This window comes from Centropristis striata, chromosome 10 (genome assembly GCF_030273125.1).
Source record: "Centropristis striata isolate RG_2023a ecotype Rhode Island chromosome 10, C.striata_1.0, whole genome shotgun sequence".
Classification (NCBI taxonomy): domain Eukaryota; kingdom Metazoa; phylum Chordata; class Actinopteri; order Perciformes; family Serranidae; genus Centropristis; species Centropristis striata.
In genome coordinates this window covers 7,212,314-7,229,576 of record NC_081526.1, presented here as the reverse complement: position 1 = coordinate 7,229,576, position 17,263 = coordinate 7,212,314, and the positions used below count along the sequence as shown (strand labels likewise).

General features: G+C 39.4%; 1 protein-coding gene across 1 annotated transcript in view; it reads right to left on the bottom strand.

Moving 5' to 3' along the window:
• The window catches only part of fmnl2a (formin-like 2a), a 91,391-nt gene extending 80,210 nt beyond the window's left edge, over positions 1–11,181 (bottom strand). Inside the window, 1 exon segment of the mRNA XM_059342981.1 lies at positions 10,600–11,181. Coding sequence (XP_059198964.1) covers positions 10,600–10,713 — 114 coding nt within the window. The 5' untranslated portion in view covers positions 10,714–11,181.
• Between the last annotated feature and the right edge of the window lie 6,082 nt (positions 11,182–17,263).

The following is a 17,263-nucleotide window of genomic DNA, read 5'->3' as shown; positions in this document are numbered from 1 at the left end:
TCTGAGGCGCCACCACCTCGAGGCCTAGAACAATATACACATTGTTTGCTATCCAACTGATAATACAGTATGTTTTGTTCTTTTTTTGTTTGAATTGAGACTTGTAACATTTGTTATCATTGTGTCATTTTTATCATGTAAATGGAGGGAGAAAAGGCAATATCGGCTTCAAGAATCGGCCCTAAAAAATTGACAGCACATATCAGGGATCGGTTAAGACTGATGTCAAAATAATCGGTATCGGCCATAAAAAACATGTATCAGTCGACCTCTACTTATTAGTCCAGCACCCAAACAAGATTCAGAATTGTTATCATCACACAAAAAAACCCTCAGAAAGGTTTTAGCGACATCGATTTGCTTGTTGAGTGCTGGCCGCCACCCACGCTGCAGAGCAGAACCCCTAACCGCCCCCGAATGTGCGGATGTCAAAACTGAACTGGGAATAACAATAGTGATTGAAGCCCCAGTGGTTTCAACTCAGCGGCGCCTGCACACAGCCAAGAAAGACCTGTTCCCACATAATCAGCTGACCCTCTCTGCCAGCCAGGCGAGATGCCTTCAGGCTCCGCTTCGGGGTTTGCAGCAGCACCTCACATGCCTCCTGAGAGGCTGCACAGGCCGGATCTCATCGCTGCACAAGCATTTCATGCTCAGCTCTGTTACGGCTAATTGGTGGGTGAGCATCCCGGGGCTGCGGCTGCAGCGCAAACACACATGCCCATACACAAGCATGTACGCACACACACACACACACATATTGGGGTATGTGCGGTGGCCTCTCGCAGCCTGCCGGGTCTGGGTCCAGTGCCAGGCTCCGTCTTGGGCTCTCCACAGAATAAAGAGCAGCTCTGTTCCCCGGGCCTGCTGCACGGGATTCAGCCAGTGTTCACCCTCTGCTCCTCAGACAATAACCATTGTTCTGCTTTTTAATGAAGAAGAGTCGACATGGCAAAACTTGGAGGGTGAGCTTAGTCACTTCCTGGGTCCCATGTAGGAATGCAGGAGATGGATGTATCACACAAAGGTTTGAAAGTAGGAATCACTCGGAAGAGACAAATCACAAGGCAACAGACAGGCTGACGGATTCTTTCAGAATAAACTAAATGTCTTAACATCAAGCCAATAACTAAATTGATTTAACATTTTTCTTCTCAAGTCTGTAAAGCTTCACTGGAGGGATCAAGTTGTAAGTTTCTAATGATGCTAGGATGAGTAAAATCTCCCAAAGGTGTTCAGCTGGGTTGAGATGTGTTTACAGAAAAGACCTGTGTACATGACTCATCATTTTCATACCCAAATCATTCCTGCTCTGTTTAAAAAGCATCTCTTGTGTTTCTCCGCTCATTTATTCAGAGTTTTCCCTATAATTTGTGAACCCTCTGTGCAGTAAATATGCACATACTGAATTACAAAAACATTTTCTAAAAAAAAAAGAGATGCTACAAATGTTTGAAAAAGACCATTTCCACAACAATACAATGTTAGAAACAATGACAATTTTGCAGCAGCATGAATCAATGTTTTCAGCAGCCGGAGGGCAGAACATCACAAGCGTAACATGACACACATTTGCTAAACTATAGTCATATTAAGCTGTTTATGGCTAATGTTATGTTGGCAAACGGCTGACTAAACACACCCTGCAGGCAGGAGGAAATATTTGCATCCACTGGAGTCGAGTTTCTGACCACCTGATAATTTAGAGTTCAGTAACCACTCCACTGTAACTCTGTCTTGTTCTCTACCAACTCCAAGTCTAACATCAGAGTGTTCATCAGAGTTGAGGTGGTTCAGATATATGATCCAGACTCCTTCTGGGTGCCTCCCAATGGAGTTTTTCTTGTCCAACAAGTAAAAGACCCTGGGATGGACCCAAAACACATGTTGAGTTTATATATTGCATTTAGTCTGGGAATGCTTGGTTTCTCAAGAAAATCTGGAAAATGTTGCTAAGGAGAGGGACGTCTGGATGAGCGGAGGATGGATGGATGTTTAACAGCTAGACACTAACTTTTTTAAAGTGCTCTTCCATGCTAGGCAGCTTTCAAACAGTTGATCTATCTGAACTTTTTTGCAGCCACCTGCAGAAGTGAGAGCAGTGGGATTGAACCAAAACAGGCTGTATTCAAAGTAATCAAACCGCAGGAGGTGTAATATTTGTTAAAGGAAAATATGTGACAAAATAAATATTTGTTAGGTTAGGTAGAGTTCTGCACAGATCATTCCCTCCAATATTGTGAGTTATATACTAGGGTTGTCACGATACTTTCAATTCGATACCGATACTCAGGAAAATAGTCGATACTCGATACCATTTTCGATACCACAAGGATAAAAACAAAGACCCCAAAATTATTAACAAGAAAAATGCAACATGTAAAAATTAACAGAACCACAGGTTAAATATTTATAATAAAAAACAGTTCTGCAAAAAGAAACTGCAACTATGATAACAAGCTTCAGGTCTGAGGGAGTGCAAAAAATAAATAAATACAATAAACAATAACAATTAGAACAATGTTTTGAGGTTGTATGCTGTGCACAATATTAGGCAAGCTTGATAAGTCGACTTTTCTCTGCTTCATTCTGGGACTTCAAGAGAGAAAATAACACTTTTCAGTCACCAAAATGTATATGAACTTATTAACTCTATGCTTATGTATACTGACACTGTGTTAATTAACGTAATATGGGCATACTGCGTGCCTGATTTATTTATTTACGTTGTTTATAATCATTAACGTGACGTCAGCCTTTAATTGCTAGCTGCGGCTAATAATAACACGGCCAACATTAATGCGGGCCACCGGCCACGATAACATCAGTAATAGGTCACTTTGAAACGAAAGACACTAACCTGTCGGAACTCGATACTTTTGAAAATGAGTATCGTATCCAGATACAACGTTTTAGTATCTATACTTTTTTGAGTATCGATACTTTTGACAACCCTATTATATACAAATATTGCAATAACAATCAGCATAATCGCAATTAGATAGTTCCAGATTGTTCAGCCCTGCTACATACACTCATCGGACCCATGGTTCTAAATAAAATGATTGGATAGTGCAGCTTTAAATAGACTTTGTATAAGCACAGCTGAATCCTTCTGTAAGGGGTTTGACATTGAACTGACGTGTGCAGGTAAAATGCTCAGCCAGCTTGGAGCTGTCAATGTGACAAATTACCCTTCAGTTAAACATGACGGCTGCTGGTGATTAATCTGAGGAGTAGATTTCAGAGGCAGGGCCTCACAACACAAATAACAGCAGCCCAGGGTGCTTCAGCAGCCCTTAAACAAAGTAGCTTAGATGTAATCTGGACAGACTATTAAGAAGAGCAGCTACAACAACAGCTAAGCCTATAGTCCCCATATGGCATTTAAACAAGGGATGGCTGTGAACGTCTCAGTCGTGACATTGAGCAAACACTGCAGCGCTGAAATTGAAGTGGATGGTTCGTGGCTGTGGGCACAACAAGTCAGCTTTGTGGCTAGTTGAGGCAGAGCAGCAGACATGAGGCCGGAGCTGAATTCCTGTTCCACAGAGTCATTTTCCTGTGGTTCAGCATGAAGCATATAGACCGGCTCATACTGTACATGTGACTCACTCAGATTGACTGCAGTGATTTCCCATGCTTTCAGCCAGTGTGCACTTATAGACCGAGGCACAAAATTGCCACTTTGAAGCGTTGCTTATACCCTCTAATGGTTGGCTAAATGACAGTGTTGGATTGATTTGGCAATAAGTGCAGAGGAGATTGATCTGCTGGGATGTTGATATCACCACTAGATTCACTAGGATATCAGCGTTTGGCTGTGCAGAGTAAACATTAAGAGAGGAGCTCTGATTCTGGCTAATCATCATGTGTGACCCATCTTCTTCTTGTAGACTTGTCTCACCGACACTATGGCAACCACAAGAGAGGTGAAGACTTGCAAACATGCACTCCAGAGTAACTACAGGGCCATTCTTCCTGGTTTCCTTACGGGAAAATCTGAGCCCTCAAAACACCACAAACAGTAGCATTTACAGCACATAAAAAGCAAAGAGCAGGACTTAAACACACGGCAAACAACTCAATGAAAAGCCTGTACACAAAGAATACATTCCAGCGTGCACCTGCATGAGAATCTTCCACTGTTTAGGACTTTAAACAGTGAATATTTGGGTTTAATCTACACTTCACTTCATGGCCAAGGTCACATGTGAATTAGCCTCTCTTATCACGGCAGAGGCCTTGCATTACAATTAGCCTAAGTCTATTTCGAAGATCAGCCCTCGGCTCCAGGGATTCATGAGACAGAGACTTCAATGGGAGCTTTTCATTTAGAAGAAAATGCCGACTCAGGCAGCAGTAAACCCTTTTTTTTTCCAGAAAGTGCAACTACAATCATACATAGCCAGATCACCAGATGTGGGCAGTTTATTTCATGTTCATTTAAACTGTCAAACCTAGCTTAAAATAAAATGTTGTCCCTGAAAAAAGACAAATAAGACAGTATGGGCGTGGCAAAAAAACGATTTCCTGTGAGGACTTTTTCTCTTTCTGTTGTCAGGCAGCTGACACATTAATTGAAAACAGCAGCGGACAAAACAACCTCAACTCAACGTCCACATGGTTCTGAATTCTTCATGTTCACTGGGATAAAAAACCTCACAAGTTGGTTGAAATGGTGTTTTACAGTCTAAAAAAAGCTATTTCAGAGTGAATGGCTTCTTTTATTTAATATTACTGCAACCAGACACAGACAGTAAACAGGGCTGATGTCACACATCAATGCTTTTTGGGTGCTGACAAATGCTTCATGGGCCTCTTGGTCTTGTTTATTTATTGGCTGATGAAGTGCTTCTTTATCTAAAAGAGGAAGTCTGGAAGTGTTGCTAATTTTACGACGCATTTCCGCTGCATGGTACAGTACGGCTATATTCGACTGAACATGCTCTGTTTTGGTTTTGCATGAGCAAAAGTTGTTGATAGTGCCTTTAAGTTAAGTTGCAGAGCACTGATTGGTCCAGAGAATCATCTCCAGCATGACACAGAATATCCTGCACAGACATGTGATTTTTTGAATTGCCAAATAAACGCCAATAATGCATTTTTTTATTCACTCAACCCAGATTTGAAACTAAATAATAGCCTGCAAAACTACACAGTACAGTGCAGACAAGGCGCAGATGTTCCACTGTTTGGTTGCTGATGAAAGGATTCAACTAGTGTCAGCAGTGAAAATATTGCATTAGATTGTATTTTATTCTTGCATCATTTTGCAAATAAAGGCAACACTAACTTCTGACGAACTGGGAACTTTGCTTAATTAAAATAATCCTTAAGAATCAACACAAAAGCAGCATTGTCCTCCTATAATTGGTACAGCGTGTATTAAAATTCTCCTGAAATGCAGCAAAGCATTGCTGCCTAAATTACTAGAACGCCGGGGAACCAACTACATTATCAGCATCCGCTAATTCTAATAAGCCAATGCAGGTCTGAGAATCCTTATATAACTAATGAAATAACTACAACTGTTGCTGTAGGAACTAGCCTTATTCTATACTGTATGTGTGGTTACACGCAGATGTGGTCTGCTCAGATGATGGAGGTCATGAGTCAGTACTTGAAAGGAGGTTTTTCACATGACACAGCATCAACCAAAATTCAAATACTGTGAGTCTTTGATAAGAAATTCTAAGGGTTCAGCAAGGTGAGTGCACAGAGCACAAGCTAATCCAAAGGGCTCCCTGCTGTGACTCAGGACTTGCCTGTTGATCAAACATATTAGGAGTGGCAGGTAAACATCCTGCTGCTACTCCATCACGCCGAGCATGAGAAGATGTGGAGGGGAGACTTGCTTCAAGTCCAAAATATACATTATAGTTAAACCAACATAGGCATTTTACCATTGATACTGAAATACAGGCCAAGTACACTTTAATGTTGATATGTTTGAGCTGCTTCTGAAAGGATATCCTACAGTATAACAAATGATATTGATAAATATAATGAGAAATGGGGAATGTTTTTAAGACTATATTCCTTACAAGGTAGCTAAAATGTATCTGCATACACTGATCATTATGGGCTGTTCTTGGGCGTCTGGCATGGAAATGAAGGTGGAGGCGGACTGGGTTCATTACAGGGAAATGTTTACTGGTGGACTATTTGTAGACAGTGAATTTCACATGGGACAATGAATAGACATGCAATAGTGTGGTGGTTGTCTCCTGTTAATTAGGGTTGTCAAAAGTATCGATACTCAACAAAGTATGGTCAGACCTGAAGCTTGTTATCATAGTTGCAGTTTCTTTTTTTTAATCATAAATATTTAACCTGTGGTTCTGTTCATTTTTACATGTTGCATTTTCCTTGTTAATAAAAATATTTCTGTTAAATTTTGGGGTCTTTGTTTTTATCCTTGTGGTATGGAAAATGGTATAGAGAATCGAATATTTTCCTGAGTATCGGTATGGAGTTGAAACTTTTAGAATTGTGACAACCCTACTGTTAATACAGTTTAACATATTGAGCATGGATTGATTGTACTTGTCTTCGACTTCTTATGTACTTTTTTTATTTTATTGTTTTTACTTTTATGTTTTATCACAAGCAATCTTAATTTTGCCCCTTTTTTTCCCTTTTCTTAATTGTTTGTTAGTGTGGTCGCCGGTAATGCTTTATATTAAGGTCCTTGTAATAACCATTAATTAACAAGTAATAAGGCCCTTGTAAGTCCTTACAAGATGCTTATTAACATTATTGTATGTTTATAAGCTTATATAAGTTAATAATGGCATTACAAACACCCATGACCCACCCATTATGTCTTTGCCATGCCTTTATTAATCTTATTTTGTTTGCTTATGGATATTAAAATATACTTTATTGCTCATCTATTATAAGTTAACTATAAGTTAACTATGCTTTTTGCAACTAGCGGATCTAAAGCGAGAACAATGCCTTATTACTTGTTAATGAATGGTTATTAAGGACCATATTATAAAGCGTTACCGTGTGGTCTTGTAAAAAATGTAAAAACTCAACAAAAGTTGAATCATAAGAAATGTTGATATGTTTGCCCACTGATGAGGTGTCATCCTAATCGTCGGCCATTGGAACCAAAGTGAGGTCATCGGAGTCACACGGTGCCACTCGCTCCCGCAATCAATGGAGCCAACTGCCATCAGGCACGGCTGAGACACATTAGGGTTTAAATGGTAGTAAATAACACTAAATGCTGTGATTATAGCGCTAAATTCTCCTAATGCTGGAGGGCTTCCATCCCGCCCAGAGCCCAGGCATCCTGCTGGCAGCAGGGGAGGAGGAGGGAGGAGGCGGGGGAGTCCCTGACACGCTGGGAGGAATCGGCTTTTCTGACAGCCAGCCCACCAAATCCTCCAGTTAGACAGGTAGATGTTTTTCTTCCTCTGGAGAGCATAATAAGGATTAGTTCTGCACACCAAATGTATGGCTCCAGATCGTACTCTCATCCCTGACAATTTCTGCAAAGGGTGTTTATACACTGTAATAAATGATTCGGTAACTCTTTATATTAAGGTCCTTGTAATAACCATTAATTAACAAGTAATAAGACCCTTGTAAGTCCTTACAAAATGCTTATTAACATTATTGTGTGTTTATAAGCTTATATAAGTGTTAATAATGGCATTACAAACACCCATGACCCACCCATTATGTCTTTGCCATGCCTTTATTAATCTTATTTTTTTTTGCTAATTGATATTAAAATATACTTTATTGCTCATCTATTATAAGTTAAGTATGCTTTTTGCAACTACCGGATCTAAAGCAAGAACAATGCCTTATTACTTGTTAATTAATGGTTAACAAGGACCTTATTATAAAGCGTTTCCAATTATTCTGTAGTCATTTCATTTTACTTAATATATTTGATAAAATGTATTAAATATAAATGCGCCCTTGATTCTGAGGCAGTTGTTTAAGTAACTTTAATATAAAAATGTTTGGGATGGAATCTACTTATTTTCATCACATTAAATATAATCTTTATGTGTATGTAATTCTTAATCAAGAGAATTTTGAAAGACAATAGAATTAGTCCGTTTTTAATTGACAGGCACTTCCTGCTAAGTTGTTATTAACTCAACTTGTAACGTAGTTAGATTGAATTAATAATATTGCGTGCAATCTGTTGCCTCAATTTTATTGAGTAGCTATTGTTTATCTTTTCTTACAGTGTAACGCTACATGTAAGAGGGGAAACAAACAAAAAAAGAAGGTGATTCTGAAAGCAGATGTGATTAAAAAGAAGGCCTAAATCCCTCTGTGGTGTGACGTCAAACCTCTCTTCCCCTGAAGTCTGAAAGGGATTCATCAGTGTCTGACAAGCAGCAATCACACCCCAACACAACAGAGTGGCACGCCATGATTTGACTTCCACCTCAACTTGATCCACTTTCTGTAATGGGCTTACGGGCTAAAGATCTGTGCCGCCAACATTAACAAAAACAAAGCCCTGCCTGGACCAGAACAAGATTGAAAATTAACCCTTTTTTTCTCCTCATTTATAAAGAGACAAGTTTACAATCTCACTGCTGTAAAAACCTGCTTGCTCAAGTCAGATTCCCTCCACTGAGCAGCTAATGTTTATGAGAGCAGTAGGCCAGGCGACAATCACGTTTGACCCACATTTTACCAGCTCTCAGATTTCACCAACACTGAAATCGCTGTTCTTCTCCTAATTCATGCAACTCCTTCTCCAAAGTCAAATTCAAGCACTTTTAAAGCATTTTCAAGGCTTTCAAGCACCTTCCAGCTGTGGCAAATCACACATTCATATAAAGTTATAAACGGTACACTGATTATTTAACTTCTTCATCACATCAAATTAGATGTTATCATGCTATGATGAACCAAATTTATGTTTTATGATGTGAAAATTAAAACACAACAAAGTTTCAAGCTGCAAAATGTAAGCAAGCATGTAATGTAAGCAGGCACGGCATCCTATATAACCTTGATTTCAAACCGTTTCAAGCACTTTATTCAAAATCCAAGCACTTTTCAAACCTCCAATATACCTTTCAAAAGTATTTTCAATAAACCTATATGAACCTTTTCTTTCTTGTGCTGGAAATTGTCCTAATCAGCAAAAAGTTACCCACATTAATAGCGTCTATAACAACGCTGTAGAGTACAAACGTAATGCTTAAGTCTTTATAAATAAATTACCACAAATCAGTCAACAAATTGGTTGTCAGCCATGAGTTTTAACACTTTCCCTCCTCCCTTTAACTGACCTGAAGGCACTTTAAAGTCTGGAGGATCTTTCAGCAACACCAGGAATGTTCAGCATTTGCTCCCAGGTAACATAATTGCTGGCAGTCGCTGTTGACACTTTATGATGTGACAGATGTTTCAAAAGGACTTGGCATGCTGGGTACTTCAGTAGAGAGCCAGTGTCTGCCTCTGGACTCATAAAGTTGGGGGAAAGAGTGCCATAAAACCAATAATTTGACTGCAGGTGTCTTGTGTGACTACAGTTGGAAACTTACAGGAGCATTGAGGCTGGACGTAGGCTGCTAAATGAGTAGACTGCTGTACAGTAAACATTTATTATCCTGTGGTTGGAGTCAAGGGAGTTCAAATGTGATGTTTGATGTATTTCAGCATGGTGTGGCAAAATGTTGAAAGGCTCAAAAACTTGAGAAAAAAAAAAAGACTATAGCTGAAACTCCATCACTTCTTTGGTATTGGGTTGAAAAGTCTTAAGAAAGTGTTATTTAATTGTTACATTTCGTCACACTGTTGAAATAATCGCCTAAGTCATTTTTTGTCAAAATCGGCTCCATCCTCAGTTGATCAGATCATGTGATTTTACCCCGTTAAGATAATGGCCTATGTCAAGTGTGGGACTTAAGCAGATTTATTATGCCTAAGTCAAAATAAAATGGGACTTAGGCAATTTTTTGAACATTCCTTTGTGACTTAAGCAAGATATGGTGACACTTTATTTTGAAGGTGAGTGAGGGCTTGTCATAAACATGACATGGGATGTGTCGTGAACATTAATGACACTTTGAAGTAACATTAATGCTCATGATACCTGTCATGTCATGTTTCTGACAGGCTTGTGCCACTCTTATGTAGACACCTTCAAAATAAAGTCTGACCATATTTTGCTTAAGTCACAAAGGAATGTTCAAAAAATTGCCCAAAAGTCATTTATTTCTCTTAATTTACATAATATACACACAGTGCTAATACTATGCCAATAGCCATCCTTTGATACATCCTTTGTGAGTGAAATGATCAATAAATGTCATATGTTACACTTTAGGTGAAGTTTTTTGTGTTTCCTGCAAAACTTGAAAAAAAGGACTTAGGCGATTATTCTAACAGGGTGATGATTTGTATCCTGGCTGTGCAAACAGATGCAAATCTCTTGTACCTCTGACACAAGTGCCTCTTTTTCTCGGAATACCCCTTTTTTTCCCTCAACAACAAAGGGACAGGCGTGCTGGACAAACAGAGGTCCAACCTACACACAGCTGTCCCGTCCCAGGACACCGAAGCATGGAGGGAACAAAGAGGAGAAAAAGATGAGTTTCTTACCAAAACCGTTGCAAATCTTTCTTCCAGCTCACTTGGCTCGGGCATGGGTAGTTTCAGAGGCATGTTGTGTCCTCTGAAATCAGTGTGCTGGTCCATGCTCCCTGCGTTCCCCATGTTTGACCAACAAGTACAACTTTTCTCCCTCTCTCTTCTTCTTTCACTTGAGAAAATCTCCGCACGGCGAAAAGAGGAAAAAAAATATCCGCACGTCCTTTGGTTTGCGCCTTTTCCAGACTCCTTAGAGGTTTTTTTTTTATATCCCGGTCACTTCTTCAACATAAAGCACATGTGAGGCAGGCAGCAGCATAACGCGACGGGTCCGAGAAGCAGCAGCAGCGGCAGCAGCAGAGCCCCTGGTGAGGCATTTCCACGGCGAAATGAGGAGACCTGCAAACTTGAGTGGATCCACACGGACCTTTCCTCGCTGTTATCCGTATCTTGCACAATTTCGGCTCCACTCCCAGCCGGTAGTAATGACGACGAGCATGATTCACGCTTATTGCAATCCCCCCTCCGTCTGTTAGTAGTGTGAGTGGAGCTGGATCACTAATCCCTCCGCTGCTGACCAGCTAGTTAAGGAGGAGGGGGCTCCACCACACACACACACACACACACACACACACTCAGAGCACACACACCGCGGCTGCACACACTCTCATCCCTCCCTACAATGAGCCCTTTCAGGGGCAAGCCTCCCACTTCTTCTTGGGGCGTAGCTCCCAAAGCCGTAGCTAAGGAGATGATATTTTCTGTGTTGCATTGTGGTACTTCGAGTCCATTGTGGGAGACAACAAACTTGGGTCCATAGCGACCCCCCTCAGGGGATTCATACATGGTTACAGGGGCCATATGAAGGGAATTCATTATTCACTCTTTGTATGTCTTTTTGCTCAATTTATTCGTCTTCAAGGGGTTCAATTGTTGTGTTTATTTGTAGGGTATTGACTTGCTGATTTGAGGACCACTTCAGTGCCACTAGATGATATAGCCTACTCAGAATATCTACATGGACCACGTTTAGAGTCACTTCTTAAAGATACTATGTGAAGTTTTCAGAAAAATCGTTGTCATTAGTGACACCGGTGGCCGTTTAGTGAACTGCAGCAGCCTGTTGCTTGCAGGAGGAGCACTAGGCTGAACCGAGGAATTATAACATCCAGGTCCGTCACATGGGGCCCAAAAATACTTTTTCCTGTAGACTTAAGGCTAATTAATACTCAGCAAGAGCAGAAAAATCTGTTGTCCCTCCCAGGAAGAAAAGAATGACATAATTCTTTTCTTGCAGCCCCAGGAGAGAGTTCAGATTTCTCTGTTCTTGACACATCATCTTTGTTCTTGTGTGGTGTCTGACAACTATTGTGTGATTGGTCAGAAATTTTAATTTGACGTGTGCTACAGTAGGAGGGCCCTATGAGGACTTTCCAGGAGTTTTGCACTATGTGTATGAAAGAATGTAATGCCCTGGCCAGAACCATCTTTGTTCTTGTTCTTGCCACCTCGAGAAAACTAACAAATTTCTCTGTTCTTGCGGAGTTTGTATTAGCCTTTAGCCTATATGGTGAACAAGACATCTGTCAATCAGTGGATACATTTTTTGAGCATCAAGACTCCCACAAGATGTTTTGTTCCACTCTCAGAATTTAATGTAGTCCATCTGTTTAAATGAAGACAGTCTGGAAGAGCTGCACAATATATCCCTTAATCCCCACTCAAGTCAGCAGGGGTCTTAACTAAAAGTTAGCCAGCCTGGCCAGCTGAAGTCTCTGGTGTGGTGGTGGGTGCCAGTCGCTTGTTTTCATTAGCGGACTCAATTTCTAAGCTAGCAATAACTAGTGTTACATGCTGCACTCTGCAGTGTGCAGAAATATCGTATCCTTTCTCCGTTATAACTGTCTCAAGTCCAGCAAAGAAAGTTAGTCAGTACATTTACATAACATTAAAAAAACAAAACAAATTATTGCCTTAATCTGACTATAACTGGACAACTGAAGTGCATGTAAATGTGTTAGTCCGACTAATGTCAGAGTTCTCCAAATTCGATTAAGACACCCAGATAACGCGATTGGAATAGGATTTTCGACGGCATGTATGACAAGACAACGCATGTGCGCATGCAAAAAACATAACAAAAACATCCAAGAAAGCCGGTCACATTAGCCGGTCAATCACATTAGCCGGTCACATTAGCCAGTCGCCGGTCAGTATCGACGGCACAAAGTGTTGACCTGAGGTCAACCGGAAAGGGGGCCATATTAATCCGCTCAAACAACGCATATTGCCACCAAGTGTTGAGGAGGAGGACACGTTCCTGTCAGTTATTCAATTTTCTCAGTTGCATGTAAACTGGGACAGAAGGACAGAAGTCCGATTAGCATAGCATAGCTCGATTACACTGTGCATGTTAACGCACTGAGTGAAGGGCTCCGTTTTTAAGTTTAGTTACAATTGGCTCACACATTGGCAATAAAATGTGATGTCATTGCTTAGAACCTGTTAAAAAAATCATATTACACAGTATTTTCCAAAGTAGTTCATGAATTTTCAAACCACTAACTTCAGTCAGTGCATTACTATTTATGATCAACTGGACTCACTAATTGTTACAGTCACTCCATTCAAGTGTCAGTTTTGCCTTTTTCACAGCAAACATTTTGACTTGCCGTGACAGGAAAAGTACAGGTGTAACTAACAACATTAACTGAACATCCCAGTAAGCCGTGACAGTGAGATAGTGTGCACGTTACCTAGATCCTGGAACTGGCACACCTGAATGCAGCAATTATAATCATTATTGGTTACACCTCTGTTTGACAAGTGAAATTGTTGAGTAAATTGCGCTGGGTAACTACTCCTGTGTTTACACTTCATTAACTGGTACAATTAGTTTTATTCTGAGTTAAAACATGTTTGAAAACTGATGCACGAAATGCAACTATTACACCTTACAGATACAGGTACAGACATGACTGGTGCTTTTTTCTTTCTTTCTTTTTTTATCTTATAGTATATTGTGTCTGTATCTGTATCTGTTAATCTGGGTAAGCTGCTCTTACAGGGGTAAATTGAGTTGAATTGAATTGAATTGAATTGAATTGAATTGAATTGAATTGAATTGAATTGAATTGAATTGAATTGAATTGAATTGAATTGGATTGAATTGAATTGAGTGACTGTGCTGCAATGTGAGAGCGGCTGCATTAATAATCTCAGCCAATATAATTTACTTCTTCTTCAGAGGGCTCCGGGAGAGGCTTTCAGTGGCAAACTGACCAAGGCATTTAATAAATGTAATCTATTTTTCTGAAATTAAATTCTATACTTGGAGCTAATGTATGATTAGTTTAACCTTTCCTGTCTTCTGTTTTGTCTCTAACATCACTCCTCAGCCAATATCCTTCGGGAAAAAACCCCTTTAGCAAATACAGACAGGTCTTTTGTCCAGAATATATCTGATTTCTTAATTTTAAATAGTCCAAGAGAAAGACCAAGGGGCCTTTTTTATGCCTTTTTTCTCATTATGAAACATGTTCACTCGTAGCCAATAGAAAAACCCAATAATAAATGTTCAACAACAATTTTATGATAACACGGCCACAGACACGTTTATGCTCCCTCAAGATGTCAACATGCATTGAGATGAAATCTGATCTGCTGAAAGGGTTGGGACCACATGACGCACAAGAGGGTGACATCAGCATGCAGCGCTCTGGAGACGATCCAGAGGTTCTCCAGATGCACAGTGGTCTCATTCAGGCTGCTGGACTGATTCAACGGGAGAGGAGGGTGTCACATTTGAGGTTGCTGGCTGGACACACTGATGATGCAAAACACGGCCCACTGACCTCATACGATCATGTATCAAATTAAAAAAGACCCCTCCCCTTGTTTTGTGTAATGCATGGACATGTTTATGCACTTATTGGATTTTATTTGCTGAGGCGATGCTGCTAATTCGGGTGTTCGTTCAAATTGGTAACACATCAAGAATGCAACAACCACTGTGAAGCTAAGTAGAAGAAGAAAAAAACTTAGATTTAGAAGTGTTAGATCATTTATCTTGTTTTTAAGAGTTAATTTCCCATTTTAAGCATTCAACATGCTTATTTCTAGATTTAATAATCTTAATTTAAGACATCTTGTCAAGTGAAATTATCTGTCCATGCAGCAAGATCATTTCCCTCAGATTTAGTATTTTTATCTTATTTTTTAGACACCCCTTTTTGCAGTTTACATATATGACTGGAGTTTGGATTTTTTTTTTTTTTTTTAATCAAAAATTAGGATTTAAAAAAGGAAAGTTTGTAAACATACATCCAGTATTTGAGCGATAATGAAGACAGATGAGGTGGAATTAAAACATTTTAACTTTTAACATTTTTTTATGGCTGAAATTAAAAAACTTAGATTTAGAAGTATTAGATAATTTGTCGTTTTAAGAGTTCATTTCTTTTAAGTGTTCAACATGCTTATTTCTAGAGTCAACAATCTTAATTCAAGAAATCTTGTCAAGTGAAATTATCTGTCCATGCAGTAAGATAATTTCCCCCAGATTTGGTGTTTTTATCTTGTTTTTAGACACACCTTTTGTAGTTTCATTGTAATTTCAGGCCTAAATTCATATGAACATAAAGTCATGTTATGCACATTTGTTTCTCGTGTTAAAATAATTCCTTTCTATTCTAAACAAATGTAAGTGACTGTGGTTGGACTCAATAATCCACCTATTATCTTGTCACAATAATAAACCTCACTGTACACAGTGGTGCATGACACAGCACAGACAATGCGTGAGCTTTAAAACAATAAAAAAGAATACAAAGCATCTCTCCATTAACAGTTGAGGGTATGTGCTGCCTTGCCCTGATTCAGCTGATGGTGACTCACAGCGCACACAAAAAATAACTTCAGTGTTGATGTGACTTGCCTGTGTGGTCTTCTCTACAGAATATAGATGTAGACTCAAGGAGGTCTTTGAATGTACAGTTTGGAGGGGCACCTTGCAGCAGCTGCTCTCACAGATGTCTTAAGAATATTAGACTTCAGATATATCCACATGGAAATATAAAATGCAAAGGAGATGCCAGAAATAAAGGCAGCACAATCAGACCTCTGTGTGAGGAGCCTCACAGGGAGTTCATTTGGCTGCTCGGTTAAGTAACATCTGTGAAATCAAGCTCTCTTAAGTAAGAGAAGAGTTAAGAGAAGTTATGGCCCTCACAAGGCTGGAGTGGAGCAACAAATGTGTCTTTGTTTTTTAATTTAATGGCTGGAGACGTCTGTGATTTAAGCAAGTAGAGATGCAGATCCAGCAGAGCAGAGACCCTGTGGATGTTCAGAACAACAATGCCCTCTAATGTATGTGGAGTGTATTGCCAAATCTAGAGCAGACTGCTTTATGGGCATGGAGAAATCAACTCTTGTTCTTGGGGTTCACATCTGGAAACAATGCTCTCTTAGCAGCCAGAATTTATATTATATTTAAATATAATCATGTAATATTCAGGGTTCGTACACTCATTCAGTGGTCAAATTCAAGCACTTTTTAAGGACTTTCCAGGTCCATTTTCAAGCTTTTCCAGGACCTTTCAACGGTTGTAAATGGCATGTTTTAGATGAGTACTTTGATACTAAAAGGGTAATTTCACCAAACCCTGTGGAGTCCATGAAACAACTGGCACATGACTTCTTCACAGTGCCATCAGCTTCCCTCTAAAGTTCTGGCTTGAAACTCCATGCCAGTTTTTTTGGTGGGCTTATATTCGCTCAAGTAAATGAAGATAATGTGAAATATATTTAGTATAAAAATATAGAACTAGATATTATCCTCATTCTACCTGTTTTATGTTATATTTGCAACCTGTATTCATATTTGCAACATGTACAGTTCTGTGTGTGAAACATAACTTTCAAGATCAGATTTTATGTTTGCCTTTGTTTCTTTTGGGTTCAAAATTTTGATCAAGTAAGTCAAAGTTAAAAATTGATTATCAGGACATATAGGTGAGGTAACGCTGAAAAAACTGATACCAACATGGCATGGTAAAGATTTTTAACAGATTTTTTAAAGGACACGATACCCAAAGATTTCAGTGGGTTAACCATACCACCAGCAATGGTATTACACTTTTAACAACTAAAAGTAGTTTGCTAATCTCAAAAACATACTGGTATGGGAATCTAGGGACTAGGAGCAAAAGGAAGCTCACAAAAATCATCAACCAGCAGCTGGTGGAACTAAACACGACCCAAACTAGGAGGAAAGACCCACAAATACTTCAGGAGCCCTCACATCCTCTAGGAATTAGAAAAACTCCCTTCAGTAAGAAGATACAGGGGAGAGCAACAAGAAGCATCTCAGAAACTCTAATGGTCTTCATTTCAGATTATAGGCTATAGGCTATTCACTTTATATATTTTTTTCCATTGAAAATGCGGTTATCTATAGTCAGATTGCAAGAGAAATACAGTAAGAATTTCAAGCATTTACAAGCACTTAATCCAAAATCCAAGCACTTTTCAATAAAATAAATATTATTGTTGTTATATAACTGAATATAGTAAATTAACATAGGGAGTAAGGATGGGATTTAATAAGCTTTGGCTTCTTCCCACTACTTTTGAACACAAATAAGTGTTTCATTTTGTGTTGTTGTCTTGTATTTGT